The sequence below is a fragment of the Rhipicephalus microplus genome, chromosome 3, assembly GCF_043290135.1.
Source record: "Rhipicephalus microplus isolate Deutch F79 chromosome 3, USDA_Rmic, whole genome shotgun sequence".
NCBI classification, from domain to species: Eukaryota; Metazoa; Arthropoda; class Arachnida; order Ixodida; family Ixodidae; genus Rhipicephalus; species Rhipicephalus microplus.
Genome location: NC_134702.1, coordinates 84,286,904 through 84,303,365, shown reverse-complemented (window position 1 = coordinate 84,303,365; position 16,462 = coordinate 84,286,904). Strand labels below are relative to the sequence as shown.

Below are 16,462 nucleotides of genomic sequence, written 5' to 3'. Positions count from 1 at the left end.
GGATGTAGGCTTGGAACCCCTGACGTAGAGAATCTACGACGCCGTCCGAAATATGAACACGACCCAAGTTTGATAACGTTGCGCTTAAAACACTGCCTTGTGGCACACCTTGTACGCCGTTCAGATGGGGCACCATCCTTGGTCACCGCAAAGAAACGGTGACAGTTAAATCGCTGCTGTGTCTATAATGATATGCGTATAATTTATACTTAGTTGTGTGCTCTACTGTGGGTGAGCAGTACGCCATCCCATCGGCTGGGTTGCTATTTTAAAATAAAAGAGCGACGGAGAATTTTTTACGTGAAGTCCACGACGGAGCATGTTTCTGTTGAGTGTGCGTGGAGTTGTCCGTCGAGGCGTACGGTTGGGCACGAGCCTACATGAAACCTTGTCTTTTGGGAACAACAATAGAAAGGTAAACCCGCCCGCTATAGAGATAATAAAAAAACACTGAGAGTATTGCTGGGATAAAAGCATAGAAAGAAGACAAAAGTAGTGAATTAATTAGGGTTATTCTGCCTCCAGGGGCATGGAGCTGGGCTCAGAATTAGTGCTTTTTATGTATAGGGTAAGATCGGCCCATTCCAGGAAGTCAAGCCATTAAGCCGAGTTTGAGGAAGTACTTCATTTTTTCGAGGTGGACGGTGCACATGTCACCAACCCTATACAGACGGGTGGTGTAGCATTCGTTCATCCGTCCTTTTGCACTACAAAATAACACTCAGACGCGTCGAGCGCGTCTGCGTGTTATCTTGTAGTGCGACACATTTGTTTCCTTATCGCGACGTGCTGATGAAGCGTGTAGTCATCCTTGACTGAACTAGGATATGCGATAACGTTGAATCACTGTGAATCAGTTATCTCGCACTTTCCTAGATCAATGAAAACCGCGCTACAGCTCGACAAACTTTGTTGAACCCTGGCATTCTTTCAGTGTGAACAATCTATTTGCATTGTCAGTGATCACCGTGTGTGGTCTTGCATACACACAACGGGATACCGTATTAAATGCGAAGCATTTCTTAGCGAACTTCAGCGACTTTGCGAGTATCTATCTATCTATCTATCTATCTATCTATCTATCTATCTATCTATCTATCTATCTATCTATCTGTCTATCTATCTATCTATCTATCTATCTATCTATCTATCTATCTATCTATCTATCTATCTATCTATCTAGCCGCCTATGACTTTCAGCTCTCCTGGCCGTTTTGATAATGGTATCGATACCAAACATGGTATGGCATAACATGGCTGTATGAAGAACACATTTGTCTAGTCATAAGAAAATCATGATATGGATGTCATGATTTACATTTCATTGTCCTGCAGCTCTTTCGGTGGTTTCGTTCACATGGCATGTTGCGAAACTGATACTGTATGACATGGTTTCATGGCAAACACAAGTGACAGACCCTAACATGAAAATCATGACATGCGTGTCATGTAACAACATGACCACATGCCACGCTCATGATGCACTGGCGGCCGTTTCTCTAGCGCCACCTATACCAAATTTGGTATTACAGGACGTGAATGAGTGACGAAGGTATGATACTGATGCAAACATGATAAACGCGAGATGCGTGTCATGTAACATGACTACATGCTACGCTCATGATGCACTCGCGGCCGTTTCGCTAGCTTCAAATGTACCAAACTCGGAATTACATGACGCGAACGGATGACATAGGTAAAGGATACATCCAAACATGATAATCATGACATGGAAGTCATGTACGGCATCATTTACCTCCACCTCGTGACACAGTCAACATTTCTCATTCATGTTTCGCATCTCATCGATTCCCTCTGTACGTGGAATCTGCCCATTTTTCCGCAAGCAAGATTAAATGGTATCATGATTGCCTATTGTTCCATCCTCGATATTAAAGTTCTTTTTCTAAACACCTAAAAAAGCTGCAACAACTTCAATAAAGATTCGTTTTGCTTTTGTGTCACAACCGCATAAATAGCGCTCAAGCGCTATATTTATATTTCATCCGATTTTTGTACCGCTTAGCCTAGCCGACATAAGCCCGTGCTAATGAGGGCTCGTCGTAAACAAGCCAATTGGTTAGTTGAGTTCTCGTTAGTTAGAGACACTGTCAGAGTGAGGTGTCTTCGATATCGACCGGTAAATTCAACCAGAAATTGTCATAGCTGGTTGCATAGACTCTAAAAAAGCTTTCCCGTGGATCTGCGCAGTTACCCCGAAGGGGGCTCTTTGCTCCTCCAAAAGACGAAATGTGCGCAAATTAGGGGTACTCCTGTGCAACATGTTCGTCTGCAAGTGAACTGGTTTATATTTGTAGGCAGGGCGGCTGCGCACTCGCACGCGCATGGTCACCAACACAGTGTGACAAGGAAATAAGAGCTGGTGTTGCATCAGTAAACAGATAAATGACTCTGTTTAACAGTAGTAACATGCTGCAGTATCTGTGAGGGTGGGAAGCGACAGAGAATCAAGAGATGGTAAAGCTTCAGTACTTCCTTGGTCCAGCGTAGGACACAGTCTCTGCATACGGGGCTCGATGCTGTGTAAAGCACCATGAGTATCGCTATCACTGCTCGCCAACCAACCCATCGCCATATTAGTCAGCCAATTAGATCATTTGTGCTAGCATTACTTACTTCGAAAATCAATTAAAAAATCACAACCGCACTAAATGCTATGCATGACAGAGATTTCATTCTGCAAATCACTATCAAGGCAGTCCTGATGCTTGATCGACATTCGAACATGTCACATGTCAGAGCATCACCTGACCATCGTTAATCTTCGTTTGTCAATCTTGTTAAAGCTGTTGTCGCTTAAACAAGGCTATTACGCCTATATATCCGCAAATATCAGTCAATGACAATAGAGTAGACTTCGAGACATAACGCAAAAATGTGAAGGCTTGCTTTCCTTCTGCCCTTACGCATCAGTGCGCCGTAGTGTACATCAATGTGCCGTGGATGTCATTGAAGTAACACCCAGAGCAGTTGAATTTAGCTTCCTCTTCACCACCCTTCATTTCAGCCACCTCCCCCCCAAACCATGAGTATCGTTGTCTTTGACGCAATTGAGAACCTCAAATCAGTCACGTTTACTATACAGCTGCGTAAAGAAAGGGGAAAAAAAAGCTTGCAATTCGCAAAAGGTACGTGAACGTTTTGCAAAAGATACGTTTATCTCCTATGGCAACGTTGTCCCTCAAAGCTCACGGCCGCTTTGGGCAATGCGGAGAAGTAGTAACACACATGCGCAATCGGCTGGCTTTCCGCTTTGGCCAACGCAGCGGAGGAAGGGCCGTGTCTCGTCAAGGACAGCGGAAGCGGAGCGGAGCGTCTGGCCACTGTGATGCAAACAAAAACGCGAACACGTCTCCCCGTCTCGGTCGACGAGCAGACGACCCCGTCGACGGAACGGAGCAACACCAGCGGGGCGGTATTGTTCGGCGTGGCTTCTGTAGTTACGGACAACGCGTCTGACCGGCTTTTGAGAACTGCACCAGCAACTGGCGGTAGTAACCAGGGCCTATTAACCAGAGGTTACTTCCGCTGCTGCTTCGAGACGAGTGTCGATATTATCGTTTGTGTGCGGGTGATTTGTGTTACCGGCATCTTCGCACCGATTGCCTGGAGTACGGACTGACTGACACACTTGACGGGCTTCGTTGGTGTACAGAGCGTGACAGAAAAGGAAGATGAGCGGTCACCTCGGAGACCTGAGCCCGACGCAGGAGGCGGCTCTGAGAAACGTGAGTTTTATGCCCTCGACTTATGTCGCGAGCAAAAAAAAAAAAGGCGGGTCACTTTTCTACGCCAATTTCGTTGAAGAACCGTCATTCCTGAGTGATCAGTAATTCTATTCCTGGCCTCAGCTTATGTGGCCCTTTCCTTCATACATTGCCAGGACGAGTGTCCCGTGGATAGATCATACGTTATACCGTAATCTATTTAGCCAGCGGAATCGCTCTTTAATTAAGCACCATTATAATGTGATGTGCTGATCATATGGGAGCCTGCTTGTAGTGAATTTTCACTTTTGGTACTTTTGGTACATTCACGCTGTGCGCGTTTATTGGTGTCCTTTTTTTTTTATTTCGCGCACCCCCACGAACGTTCAAACTCTCAGAGTGTGTTTGCATGCAGGGCTGCTCTTGTGGTCAGCTTTTTTGTCTATAATAACTATTGTTTTTCTTTTTTCCATCTAGTCACTCATGTGAATTTGTGTGCACAGTGTGTAGACGCTTGTCCCACTAGGCCTTATTTACTTCGCAGTTAGACAACCCGTGTAGCTTACACCTGTGTCCACATTTACGAACAAACAGCAATTACTTCATGGTCTTCAAGCGAAAATAAGAAGCAAGAAGAGAAGTGATTGAAGCAAGTGAAGGAAGTGGCATGTGACTCGAACGTTGTACACGTCCTTCGTAGCTCGAATACCAAGGCGCAAAAGTATTATCTGGCAGTATAAGTCTATTTAGTACGCACATACCTGGAAACGCTGGACGAGCCGGCTCCACTTAACGATTCACCACTTAAACGAATAGCCTATGAACGTCCTTGTCGCGAATTGCGATGAGACTTTTCAAGTGTAACGTAAGAATTCTGTGCTAATAATGAAAAGAAGTAAATGTCAACTGGCCGCGCGATTTTCCATTGTCGCTATGGGCGGTTCGCGCTACATGGCTTCAACGCGATGCGCCACAATAGTTGAGAAAGGGAATACTCGAAAAGCGACGCATCTATGCGTTCACTCTTCGTCAGAGATCCGGGAAAATGCGAATCGCTTCGTCTACGATCCATGTAACTGAGCACGGAAAAAAAAATTATATTCGTTTCACTTCTCATGTATTCAGAACCTTACATTATACCGGAGCGAAGCGTATTACGTAACCTTTCGTGCCCGAAAGAAAAGGGACTTGCCGATATTCATTTGCAATGCGATTACGTACAGCAAGACCAAGTTTCTTCTGAGTGCTAGCTGGCTGTATGAGTTTGCTCAGGAATGATGGCGCAACGACATTGGTCGCCAGGTTTTTACGTAATGTAAGGTAGTAGTTTTAGAAGACAAAAATATCGTTCCGTGGTAAGCGTGGGAGGGAAGCTAAGTTGGTATCATATAAAACAGCTTTGGAAAAGTTATCAAGCGTACGGACGCGCATTGCATTGTCACTATTGCGCGTGCGTCATGACGTCACCATTCTCTGTGCTATAGTGTGCCGGCCCCTATTTCTTGAATATAGCCACCATCAACTAAGCCGGCCGCCAAGGCTTCAATGCGTAGACGTTTTAAATGCGCAAACGGGAATAGCTTCTTTTTGGTTTCATGGAGGACAGAGCTTATGCTAAGACACCGATACGGGGCGCTGATGGGCAAACCCGACCAAGTCAAAGCCTGAAAACCCCGTTTTGAAGCCCTGTAATGGGAAGGGTTTTCACATCGTAATTAGCGCTCGCGTGGCCTACTAATAAAATGAAGAAAAACGTTCGTACACGGCCACGTTTAGAAGTGAAACACATACAACAAACACGCAAAAAACGAGACATGAACTTTAAATGCACATTCAAAAGCATCACGTTTTTTTTTTTCAATGTTATATGTTAATATATTCTGGAATCCCTCTACCATGGCCTGCTTCGTAATGGAATTCTGCTTCTAGCTCATAATTTTTCAAGCTTCATTCCACTCGTACCTATGCGAAAATAAATTGCATGAAAAGTAAAAAGAAAGGGTTGTGCTAATATTTGTTAACATGGCAGCCGTATCGAGTAATAAAAAAATATGAATGAAAGGCACTTGTTTCTTTCTAACCCATTTGCTCATTTGTAATCATAAAAACTGTCTTATCAAGCGTATTCCGAAATCGCGGGTAACCATTCTATTCTACGGAAGGGCTATTTTGAGATGTCCAGCTGCGTCGGTAAGCGTGACATACGCGTGACTAAGGTCGTGGTTTATCGGGATGACCTCGCGCGCTACTCTTTCGCTGCGATAACAAGTGTGCGTTCACTTCCCCTTTTGATTTTGTGGCCGTCGATTTCATTCAGGGGAATACTACTGTTTTTATTTATTGGCAGTTTCGCTGCTCTTGGCAACTTGTGCGTATTCCCCTGCCCGCTGTGGTCGCATTTATAGAATTAAAACAAAATACAAGAACTGCCATGCGCGTAGATCCTCACAGGAAGACTAATGAATAGTTGCTTCTTAACGGGACGCGCTTGTTTTTTTTTTTTTTTTGGTCTACGCATTTTAAGCTCCTATACCTTTTCTTGTTGCCTTCCTTTTTTTATGTTAGCGTGGCCAGTTTCTGGCGAAACAGCAATTCGACGAATTTGTGGCGTGTGTGTCACGCCTACCACTCATCAGCTCAAGTCGTGAGTATAATGTCATATGCCCCCTCCACCGCACCGGTGATGACGTTGTATGACGATGAAAGGTATATTTGAGGCGCGAATCAACACTGCTTAAACATAAACATGTTAAACACTTTCTGGTGGCTGGCAAGCACGTTTTTCACAATCTCTATGAAGGTCAGTGGTTTTCCCACAAAGCTGATAATTTTGCCCGAAGATGTATGTCATCAGAGCCAATGGGTTGAGTCGCTCGGAGCTTTGTCACAACGCTTAATGAGTGCCGTGGCGGAGTCGATCTGTTCCCATTCACAATCATAATCAACAAAATATTTCTGCCGAACTTATCGATCATTGGCTCCTCTCCCGCTGATATCCGCTTTGTCACGTCGCACGACTCAGCGGCTTTGTTGAAAATTCCCGCGCAGGCAAAGTGAATGTACATTTCACGCTTGAAAGAGTATTTGTTGAGGCACTAACTTCTCGTGATAACAACTGCCTCACAACATGACGCATCGAAGGCGACTGGGTGAGGGGTAAATGACAGATAATTGAAAGAGAGATCTGTTTAGTGTTTATTGTTATTGTCAGTGCAAATAGCGTGATTGTTCCCTGATACTGACGAAGCGTTGCGACAACGGAGAAGTATTTTGAGAAGAATCCAATGAGTGCACTACAGTAACAGAGCTAACCACTTGAATTATCGCTATATAGAAAAAGTGGTAAAAATAAAAACCACTGCATTTACGCTTTCGTGTTTTTGTGTGATTGTAACTTGTCGGGAAGAAGCGCGGAGACCGAGTTATTCATCGCTCGCTCCTTCGAATGTCTTTGCTATATTTTCTCACTTATCATTCCGTTAGATGGTTTTCTTGAATGTCTAGAATCGCACTTGAGCACTCGTAAAAACGCCCAATGCTCATGAGATAAGGCGTGGTGCAAGACCGCGAAAACATATCGTCCTCTCAACTTCGCTACCTGAGTCAGTCAATGCGCGATAAAAGTGAAGCCCGCAAAGTGGATCGATCGAGAATATACGGCACTGAAGCGAGAAGGCGTAAGCGCTCCCGCATCGAAGCTTCAGTGAACTTACGGCAGACTCTCATACTGCAGAAGAACTGGCATGTGAGTCACTTGTTCATGGGGCGCTAGAACGAAACTAGTTCAAGGGTCAGCCATATTTTTTTAGACATTGAGCCAACTTGCGTGAAGCTGACAAAGCTGGACCGTATGTAAAACCGGAAAAGAGGTGGGGGGGGGGGTGCAGGGGTCGCAGACAATAGATTGAAAAATTCAGTGAATGAACAATAATGTAGAAAACTGGAATAGAAGTTATGTTTATTTTTGACGTGCATATCACAATGGCTCTATAATGATTAAACGATTCAACGTATCGCCACGAAAGGGGACAATTAACCCAATCAGGCCTTCGGTCCCAACGCGGTAGCGGCCCCCTTCGTGCTTGAAAACTAGCGTGAGCTATTGAACCTGAATAATTAAAGTTCCTTCCTCCATTCATCCAAGTCACAAGGTCGCAGTTTACATGTTTATAATGTTTGTAATGCCAAAGGGAAGCGATCTTTGTTTATTCCTGTAATAAGACCCCTGATATTAATCATTATTAGTAGTAGCAATCATTATAGCCCGAGCTTTCCTGCACTCAACTTTAGTGATGTTCGTGCTTCTCATTTACATCGTAAAGGCGTTAAAGAAATGCGTAGCATTTGGACTCGGAAAAATCTTAGGCATTGGCAATTCTTCCTCTGTTCAGAGTAATCTGCGGTGTCTCGATGAGTGCGCCTTGATGTCTACCGATTTGCTTCCACTATTCTTTCATTATAGACTCTGCGTCCTTTCGTTATGCAATGAACTGCGGAAAAGGGAGGGATATGGTATGAAGAAAGGCAGGAAGGTTAACCGGAAAGCAAATATCTGGTTTGCTACTGTGCACTGGGCAAGGAGGAAGGGGAGACAGAGAAGTAAAGAAGAGATAGTGTCGGAGAAAAAGGGGGAACGAAAAATACACATGCCGTAATATCGACATATTATTCAAGTGGAAGGCCGCGCCAGGTCAGTCTTCGCGCGTGATGTGATTAGCCACATGCAAATAAGCTAATTGAAAAAACTAGCACGCAGAACATATGGAGCGGCAGCTGTGTCTTCTAAGCTGCTAGATATACAGAAAATTCTCTGCGGCAATTCAAGCATCGCTCTTGAATCGCTGCCGTTAAATGTTGCGGAATGCACCCTCAAACGAGAGCTCGACGCGGTGACGTAACGCAATTGCTTCGGATTCAGCGCGCTTGTGCAAGATGCGAGAGAGACACATTTTCTGCTATTACCATTGCGTTCCTGTTCTTTCGTTGCTTTGCATGGTGCCTCTCGTGCGTGCGGGCTCGCAAATGATCAAGCTGGGAAGAAGAGAACAATCGGCCAGCAATCTTTGTTCTATAGGCGTGGTTTGCTAGCGGTCCTGAACAAAAGAAATTACGCGATAACGCGTGTGCATTTTCGCCTTCTTTCAGCGTAATCAATGGGCGGAGTGTATACGCGCACGCCGGCAGAAAAAGAGGACCGCTCTCCGGCTGACCCTGTTTACCTGACAGCCGCGGTAATTCGGCGACTGCGTAACAACCCTCTGTCCGCAATTCTCCGCGTCGAACCGTGGCACTCTTTGAATTTTGCTTCTTTTCGTTTTTCTTCTTCGTCTTCTTTTACGCTGTGCACTCAGAAGGCGGCCGGCGTACGCATAGGGCGACGCACTGAAGTCGTCGCAGGCGAAAGGACGACGTACAGGGCCGCTTGTATGTCGCACGACCACACTCGTTTCTTTTTTTTTTCGTTTTTTTCTGTGAGTACGATGGGTGAGACGACCGCTGTTTGTATCGATACAGGAAGCGCCTTTGATCGCTGATGAATCGCGTTCAACGTCGACCGGTGCATTCGGTGTATAGGAGCCGCATAACTCGGTGGCGCGTGTTCTGTTACTGAAAGGTCACTGCATTTGATCCGGATGCGTCAGGAGGACACGCTATCAAAACGAACTTCAGACGCTGTTGTCCGTATCCCCGTGGAGGGCCTAAAAGAAAGAAAAAGGAGAAAACACGAAAGTGGCGTGGTAAATGTATTAGAAAGAAACAAACCTACGGGACTGTCAAAGCGAAGTGAGTTGAGCGTAACACGTGCGAAGCCTTATAGGCTTTAATATTTCATGTCAGGCGAGTCTTGAACGATGAAATATCACCGTCAGATTATACAACGAGCCTAAATAAGAGCGTCAGCGAATGTGAAAGTATAAAGGGGGCATTTTGCTGTACAATCAAAGAAGTAGGAATTAAGTTATGAGGAGCAACGCATGCAAAACGATTGCCAGGCCGTCGGCATAGACACTGCGCATTGTCATATAACATCAGAGTGCACGTTGGTGGCATGATTGAAACCTGGGGTTGATACGAGCCATAACGTAACTAACTAAAACAAAACGCACACAAGAAATGTTGTCAACAACATTGTCAGTATCCAGCCTAAGGTATACCAAAATCGGTATCGTTTCTTTCTTCTCTTCACTCCCATGAAAATGCGGCCGCCACCACGAAGGTTTAGCTAGTGACCTCGAGATTAAAGCTGCAATCTATTTCTCTAGTCTTCTGTAGCCGGTAAAGAAAGAATATATCACGATTAGTCGAGGTGCTATTTGGAAAATATTCCTGCGAATGAACTTGTTTTGCACTTAATTACTTCATCAATAGCCATGTCTGCTTTCACCCTTTCTTCCCTCCTTGCCCCCCATCAACACAGTCCCGCCCCCCCCCCTTTTTTTTTTTTGTAAAACAGATTAGTTCTGTTGCTAGGATTGATTTCGCCAAGCGAGCCGAAAGTACGCCTACCACTACATGTGCCATCACCCGCCGGGGTAGATTTGCCAGTGGTGGCGTTCAGCTACAATGTATGATGTCACCAGGTAATCGGTCAATGCAGCGCATTCCGAGTAGAGCTAAATTCATAAGCACTCTCATAATTTCTCATTCCCTTGTGCAACTTGCACAATTCCTGAACACAACTCTTTCGAAGCTCTTCCTTGTGACATTCCTGAAGTGATTGTATTCTTTTAGTTTCTCAGAGAAAGAGCTATTTCTAAAGTGCGCTATTCCTCGTTCTCAGGTGGGAAAACAAAACGAGCTCATTGATCGACGCAACAGCCAAGTCTATATGCGCTCCAACTTCCCGCATGTTTAGCCGGTACGCAGACACGTATACTGCATGCTTAATCAGCTTGAACGTGAGAAAGAGCAGCGAAATCGAAAGGGGCATTGCAAACGGTGATGGCGGAAAAGAACCACTCCAAATTGTAGTCGTCCGACAGGAAAATTTACGATGCGTTTCGCACACTTTCTAACGCGTATACGTAGCGCATCAGTTGGCGACCGCCTGAAGCGGAATGTTTTCAAAGCGCCCCTAACCATTACGAATTAAAAGACGCCTTAACTAAAACCAGTATATTTGAACTAATAGTTCAAAGAGAGTGGTATCATTCTCGCCTTCACCAAGACCGGTGTCAAACAGTCACTCTCCGGCGTGAATTTCTCAATCGTGATTGGCTTCTTCATGCATGCGGCAGGGCGGCGCCAACCATTGTCTTGCAATATGATCAGCAATGGGCTTAATCGCTAACGGCAGTGGCACCGTGTGACATCAGTATAACCTTCGTAGAGGTGCTCTCTCATCGTCGCCACTTTGTCACTTATTTCTTCGTAAAACTCGTGGACAGTGTCGGCACTAACCGTTCAGAGGCTCGAGACTTCGCACTTGTCAACTACCCACGCGATTGTCGTGCGAGACCAGGCAGAACGCGCTCGTGACTACGTGGCAATTTGGCAAAGTACTGTTGGAGACGATTCGCAACTCGCATTCCTAATGCATGGACCAATCGAGAGATTATTTTCTCATGACATCTTGTGAGGAGACTGCAGGCGTCACGAACAGTGACGAACAGATGGGAAACGATGGGAGAGAACATCGCGCTCGTTCCTTGTGTTTTCAGTTGTTTTTAAGGGGCCTTTTAACTGCCAGCTCATTAGCTTCTTTTATAGCAGGCTGTTGACGTGTCTGTCGTGATACTCTACAAGAAAGCCGCAAACCTCCAGATCAGACTTCTTTTGAAGATAAGGTCACTCAAGCTCTTATCTAAAAGAGAGATATGTCGCATCTTGTTCGAGATTCGAGTAATGAGAAAGAAACCTTTGGTTCGTCCTTCGCAGGCTTTGCACTATGTCTGGTGCAAGGCCAGACGTGGTGTGGGTTGTTGATTCATTTGTGTAAAGTTAAACTGTGATAACTGTTTCCCCACAGGCCTATTCGCAAATGATACGCTGAAGAGTAATTACGGAAACATGGGGATAACATTCCAACACTAAGGTGAGCATGGTATGTTGTGGTTGTGCTACATAAAAAAAGAATGCAGAAGTTGAGAAAAAATACTGTCTGCAAAAATTTGGCAAGACGATTTCATAGGGTTACCAACAGTAAGCATATATGAAATAATGTAATGCAATAAGTCTAAGGAAACGAACGTTTTAGAAGCAATTGCCAAAGAAATCAGGTCATTAGGTGAGTGTGCCATTAAAATCTTCTCCAGACGATGGTGATTAGTTTCGTGAACGGGAAACAATACCAACAGTGAGTTCTAGAACTATTAAACGCTATTAATTTAGTAAAATTAACAAGGAAACCAATACTATATGTGAGTTAGTATCTCTGTACAATGTCGCATTCGTGTAAATTTATTACATGTCATCGGTATGAAAACGTGTAATGTCGACACCGAACATTTCACAAGTTCAAAAAACTCTGCACTTGGGGAAATTTATCGCCAGACACTCCTTCCAATCGTCGTGGGATGAGACTTTCGGCGGACCGTTTCAGGTGCTTAACTAGACGCTAAAAAAAAATACGAAAGACTACATGTCAGTGCCCTCGAAAGCAAACGTCCAGAGAACTCTGCTACTATACACTTGTCTACTCCAACAAGACTTCCTTTGGTCTTAATTGGTACATATTCCTGCTTTTCACATCATTAAAAGAAATCGTCTATGTATCAGCGATATTTCGTTGTTCCCGCATTCATCTGAATACCGTTTCTTCGCGTATCTGAGCTACCCTTTTCATCACTGTGTCACTTTTCTAGTACTTTTGTTGTGTACGCATGTACCGTGAGATTGACTCGGACATCAATATGTATTGACAGTTGCAGGAATATAGCAGTTAATAGTCGGCCCCCATATGTGTCGTTTCTTTTCTGTGTGGGGCGTGCTGTGTACTTGCGCTGTTAATTTTACTTCAGGAATAGATAACCCGTAAAGAATATTGGGCGTGGATTTTTTTTCTTTTTTGTTTAGTCGCAAGACACTTCATTTTAGTGCTTTATTTTGGCAATAGCGTATTCGTATGCGTTCCGCTTACCCCCGTATTCTAGAACGTCCCTTCACTCAACGCTCCACCTTCACTTGTAGAAGACGATGGGAGTGTCATCGCTAAGAACGGGAAGTCACTACATATCAGCGATGATCTGCTGCGATTCTTGGGTAGCGCAGCGTCATTTTCAGCCGAGCGGCGGCGCATTGCTGAACTCTGTCAAGTGAAGGGTGAAATTCGAGTCGAGGAGCGTTCGTGAATACGGGAGTTAGGGATGGCCAGCAGCGTCTCCTGTGAACACTGCCGCGATATAGAGAAACGATTTCGCATGCTTTCTGCGACTGCTGGTAGTATGGCAAGCAGAGACAATCGCTTTCTTACGTTCTCAACTAGTTATACGATCGACATCTGTCGGGCGACAAAAACACCACGCAATCGTCCAGATTTAATGTCACAGAAGAGGGACATACAAATGCTGCTGTGCTTCCCATGGTCGACGGCTGGCCCGCCTGAACGACTCTATTTGAATGCCCTCAGGGGTGCGTGTGTGTGTGTTTGTGTGTCCGTACGCACGCACACTTCCTTCTCTCTCTCTCTCTCTCTCTCTCTCTCTCTAAAAAAGAGCAACATCATACTACTTAAACAAACATTCTGCTGCTTCAAAGGTGTTATGTAAAGGAGAAGAGTGCGATATTGTTAGGGATTTTTAATATGTCGATGTAACTTGACGTTCTAACGTATATTGATGATAAGACGACCTAAATAAAGGAGAATATCACCCCGAAGACCACAACGAATAACAAGAGCCTTGAACAGCACCCTGTGCTGTATGCATCCTTCTAGCGTACAACCACGCTTGCTTTCCGGCATATAATTTCTTTGTTGCTGAAACAAACTCGAAGAAAATAATCGAAGGGCCATTGATTGATTTCATTGATTTCTGGGGTTTAACGTCCCAAAACCACCATATGATTATGAGAGACGCCGTAGTGGAGGGCTCCGGAAATTTCGACCACCTGGGGTTCTTTAACGTGCACCCAAATCTGAGTACACGGGCCTACAACATTTCCGCCTCCACCGGAAATGCAGCCGCCACAGCCGGGATTTGATCCCGCGACCTGCGGGTCAGCATCCGAGTACCTTAGCCACTAGACCACCGTGGCGGGGCAATCGAAGGGCCAATTGGTTGCATTCTTGCTGTCGCGAAAAGCGAGAAACAGTTTCCAAGCAGCATTTTAAAAATGCCCGCCGCGTGCAATTATTCGCTCCATGGCCTCCAGCGAAAAAGGATTTCGTCTCGCGCGAGCCTTTTTATTTTTTTGCTTCTCGATCCTGGAGCCGTGATTGTCCGTACTGAGAAAAACGATTTTGCCGTTTCTCCCACAAATAGACGGTAACTTCCCGCGGTGAACGATGCCTTCACGACGACGATTCCAAGGCCGGTGTTTGGTGAGCACAGGACACGAAAAGAACGCGTTTTCCTGTTGGCTTGTCTCTTCGTGTAAAGCGAGAACACGACGCTTCCATGGCAATAAAGCCAAGGGCTTACGACATTCTTGTTCCTCCTCTTCTTTCTTTCTGATTTAATGTGCGCTATGAAATGTTGGTACTTTTTTTTTACTTTACGCACTATTCCGTTTTGACGTCTGACAGAGACGAAGAAACCACTCGTGTAAGAGTGATACAACGAGCGACATTCAGGAACTTGTTGATAAACGTGTCGGCGGAAGGTCGGATGCAAATGTTGTGGTAAACTATTCAAGCAGACTGCAGTATTCACGCCGACGTAATGCACTGCTCAGGTCCGCTGCCATGTATCAGAGGCTAAGGTGCTCATCTGCTGACCCGGGGGTCGCGGGTTCGATGCCGGCCGCGGCGGTCGCATTTCGATGGAGGCGACACGGTGGAAGCCCCGTGTACTGTGTACTGGCAGTGTACGTAAAGAACACAAAGTGGTTGAAATTTCTGGAGCCATCCACGATGACGTCTCTCATGATCATATCGTGGTTTCGGGACCTGAAACCCCAGATATTAGTATTATGCAGTGCCCGGCAAATTATGCAATTATGCAGTGCCCGGCAAAGTTTGAAAAAGGCATAAATGAAGACATAATAGAGCGCTCGACATCCTGCAATTTGCTGCTTGTTCGTAGGAGCAGTTCAAAAGCCAACTTGCTCTTTTTTTTTAAACTTTGTTCTTGCAGTCACCGCATCTGACCAATAGTTCAGCTCAACCAATTTAGGCTTGACAAAAAAAACAAAGGGGGAGGGGTAGTAACCATAGGGGGCGAGTTACCTCGAGCAAAAAATGACAATCTTCTGAAATTACGCCTCTAAAGACACTACGTGATGCTACGGTTAATAACAGATGAAGCTGTACAGTTTGGTTTCAAGAAATGAACTTGCTCTCTTCAGTTTGGACTGGTCTTGAACTCTGCCGTGCATTTGAACCTTCCGTCCATGCCTGTTTCTGTGAGTGCTCTTGTCCCGAAGGTTAAATTTTACTGCACGCACCGGGTATTTATACACTCTTGCGTCACAGGCGTAATTACTTAGTTGGAGAATTAGGAGGTGGCACCTAGGCATTGTCTATGTTAGGTCTTCCATAGCGGCCAATTTTTAATGCAACAGAAATAAAATGTAACTTCTAGGCAGACTCCTTGACACGTCATACTGCACGCACCTGTATGCGCCACGCGTCGCTCCATCACGGCGAACATCTTAAACGAGCAAGAAAAACATCTAGTATCACGGTAATTTATCACAGGCAACTCTTGTCTCTGTTTTCTTTCTTCTGTTTCGTTCGCTTTGAGCTGCATGCCGAAGACATTAGCTAAGTCCTTATTTCTCAACGCGTGCACGTTAAGCTTCCCAGCAGCACAATGGTGCGTTCCGCTACACCACAATCAGAAGCCCCGAAGAGTCGACAACATGTGATGGAACAGGATATTGAACATCGTCATGTGGATAAAAAGAGGCGATCGTCTGCAACGACCGTAAACGACCGCTGTAGGAGAGAAAAGAAAGAAACTGTTGTTGGTTTGTCCTTCATAAGTACACCCTTATCACGCTCAACGCACGAAAAGTCCGCCTATTATTAGCCGCACTTATCGTGGACTGCACAGGTGGTGCGCCTATGGCATTAAGGTATATAAACATTCCAGGAAAGTTGCAGACATTGGACACAGGCCACCGCGAAATTAAGTCGAACGAAGGCGAAGAGAAGTGTCGGTATGAAGCGTATGAAGGGCAAAACGACTAAGGCCATATGTAATCTGGCATTAATCGAGACTGTCTGGCCACAGATTACAAGGTAGGGTTGTTGCATGCTATTCAACGTGTTGGATTCTATCGACATTGAGTTTCTAAAGATTCGACATCCTATAGAGACTTCTCGGCTCGTTTATATGGACTATCATTGAGGAGGCTATAAAAGCTGCGAGTTGAGCATTTGATTAATTTTATTTTTGTGAATTTTAAACATAGCCCCGTCGGAGTTCGCTATTGCTGAGAGAAATAATATTAAATGTCTACGCTTCATGTGTGTTCTACATCCCCCCTCCTCCCTTCTACGCAATACCCTCACAAGTGGGCCCTTGGGGATATTGTGTGGGAAAATGAGTAGTTGAGAAGTTGAAATTGACTGCACAGATTTATTTATTTATTTATTTATTTATTTATTTATTTATTTATTTATTTATTTA

The 16,462-nt window shown here is 44.9% G+C and overlaps 1 protein-coding gene across 3 annotated transcripts in view; it reads left to right on the top strand.

Moving 5' to 3' along the window:
- Positions 1 to 3,410: 3,410 nt before the first annotated feature.
- Positions 3,411 to 16,462, top strand: part of LOC119172841 (SEC14-like protein 2) — a 56,463-nt gene continuing 43,411 nt past the window's right edge. For all 3 annotated transcript variants that reach the window (XM_075889908.1, XM_075889909.1, XM_037423989.2), the window contains exon 1: positions 3,411 to 3,749. In XM_075889908.1, coding sequence (XP_075746023.1) covers positions 3,696 to 3,749 — 54 coding nt within the window. In that variant the 5' untranslated portion in view covers positions 3,411 to 3,695. The remainder of the gene's footprint in view (positions 3,750 to 16,462) is intronic.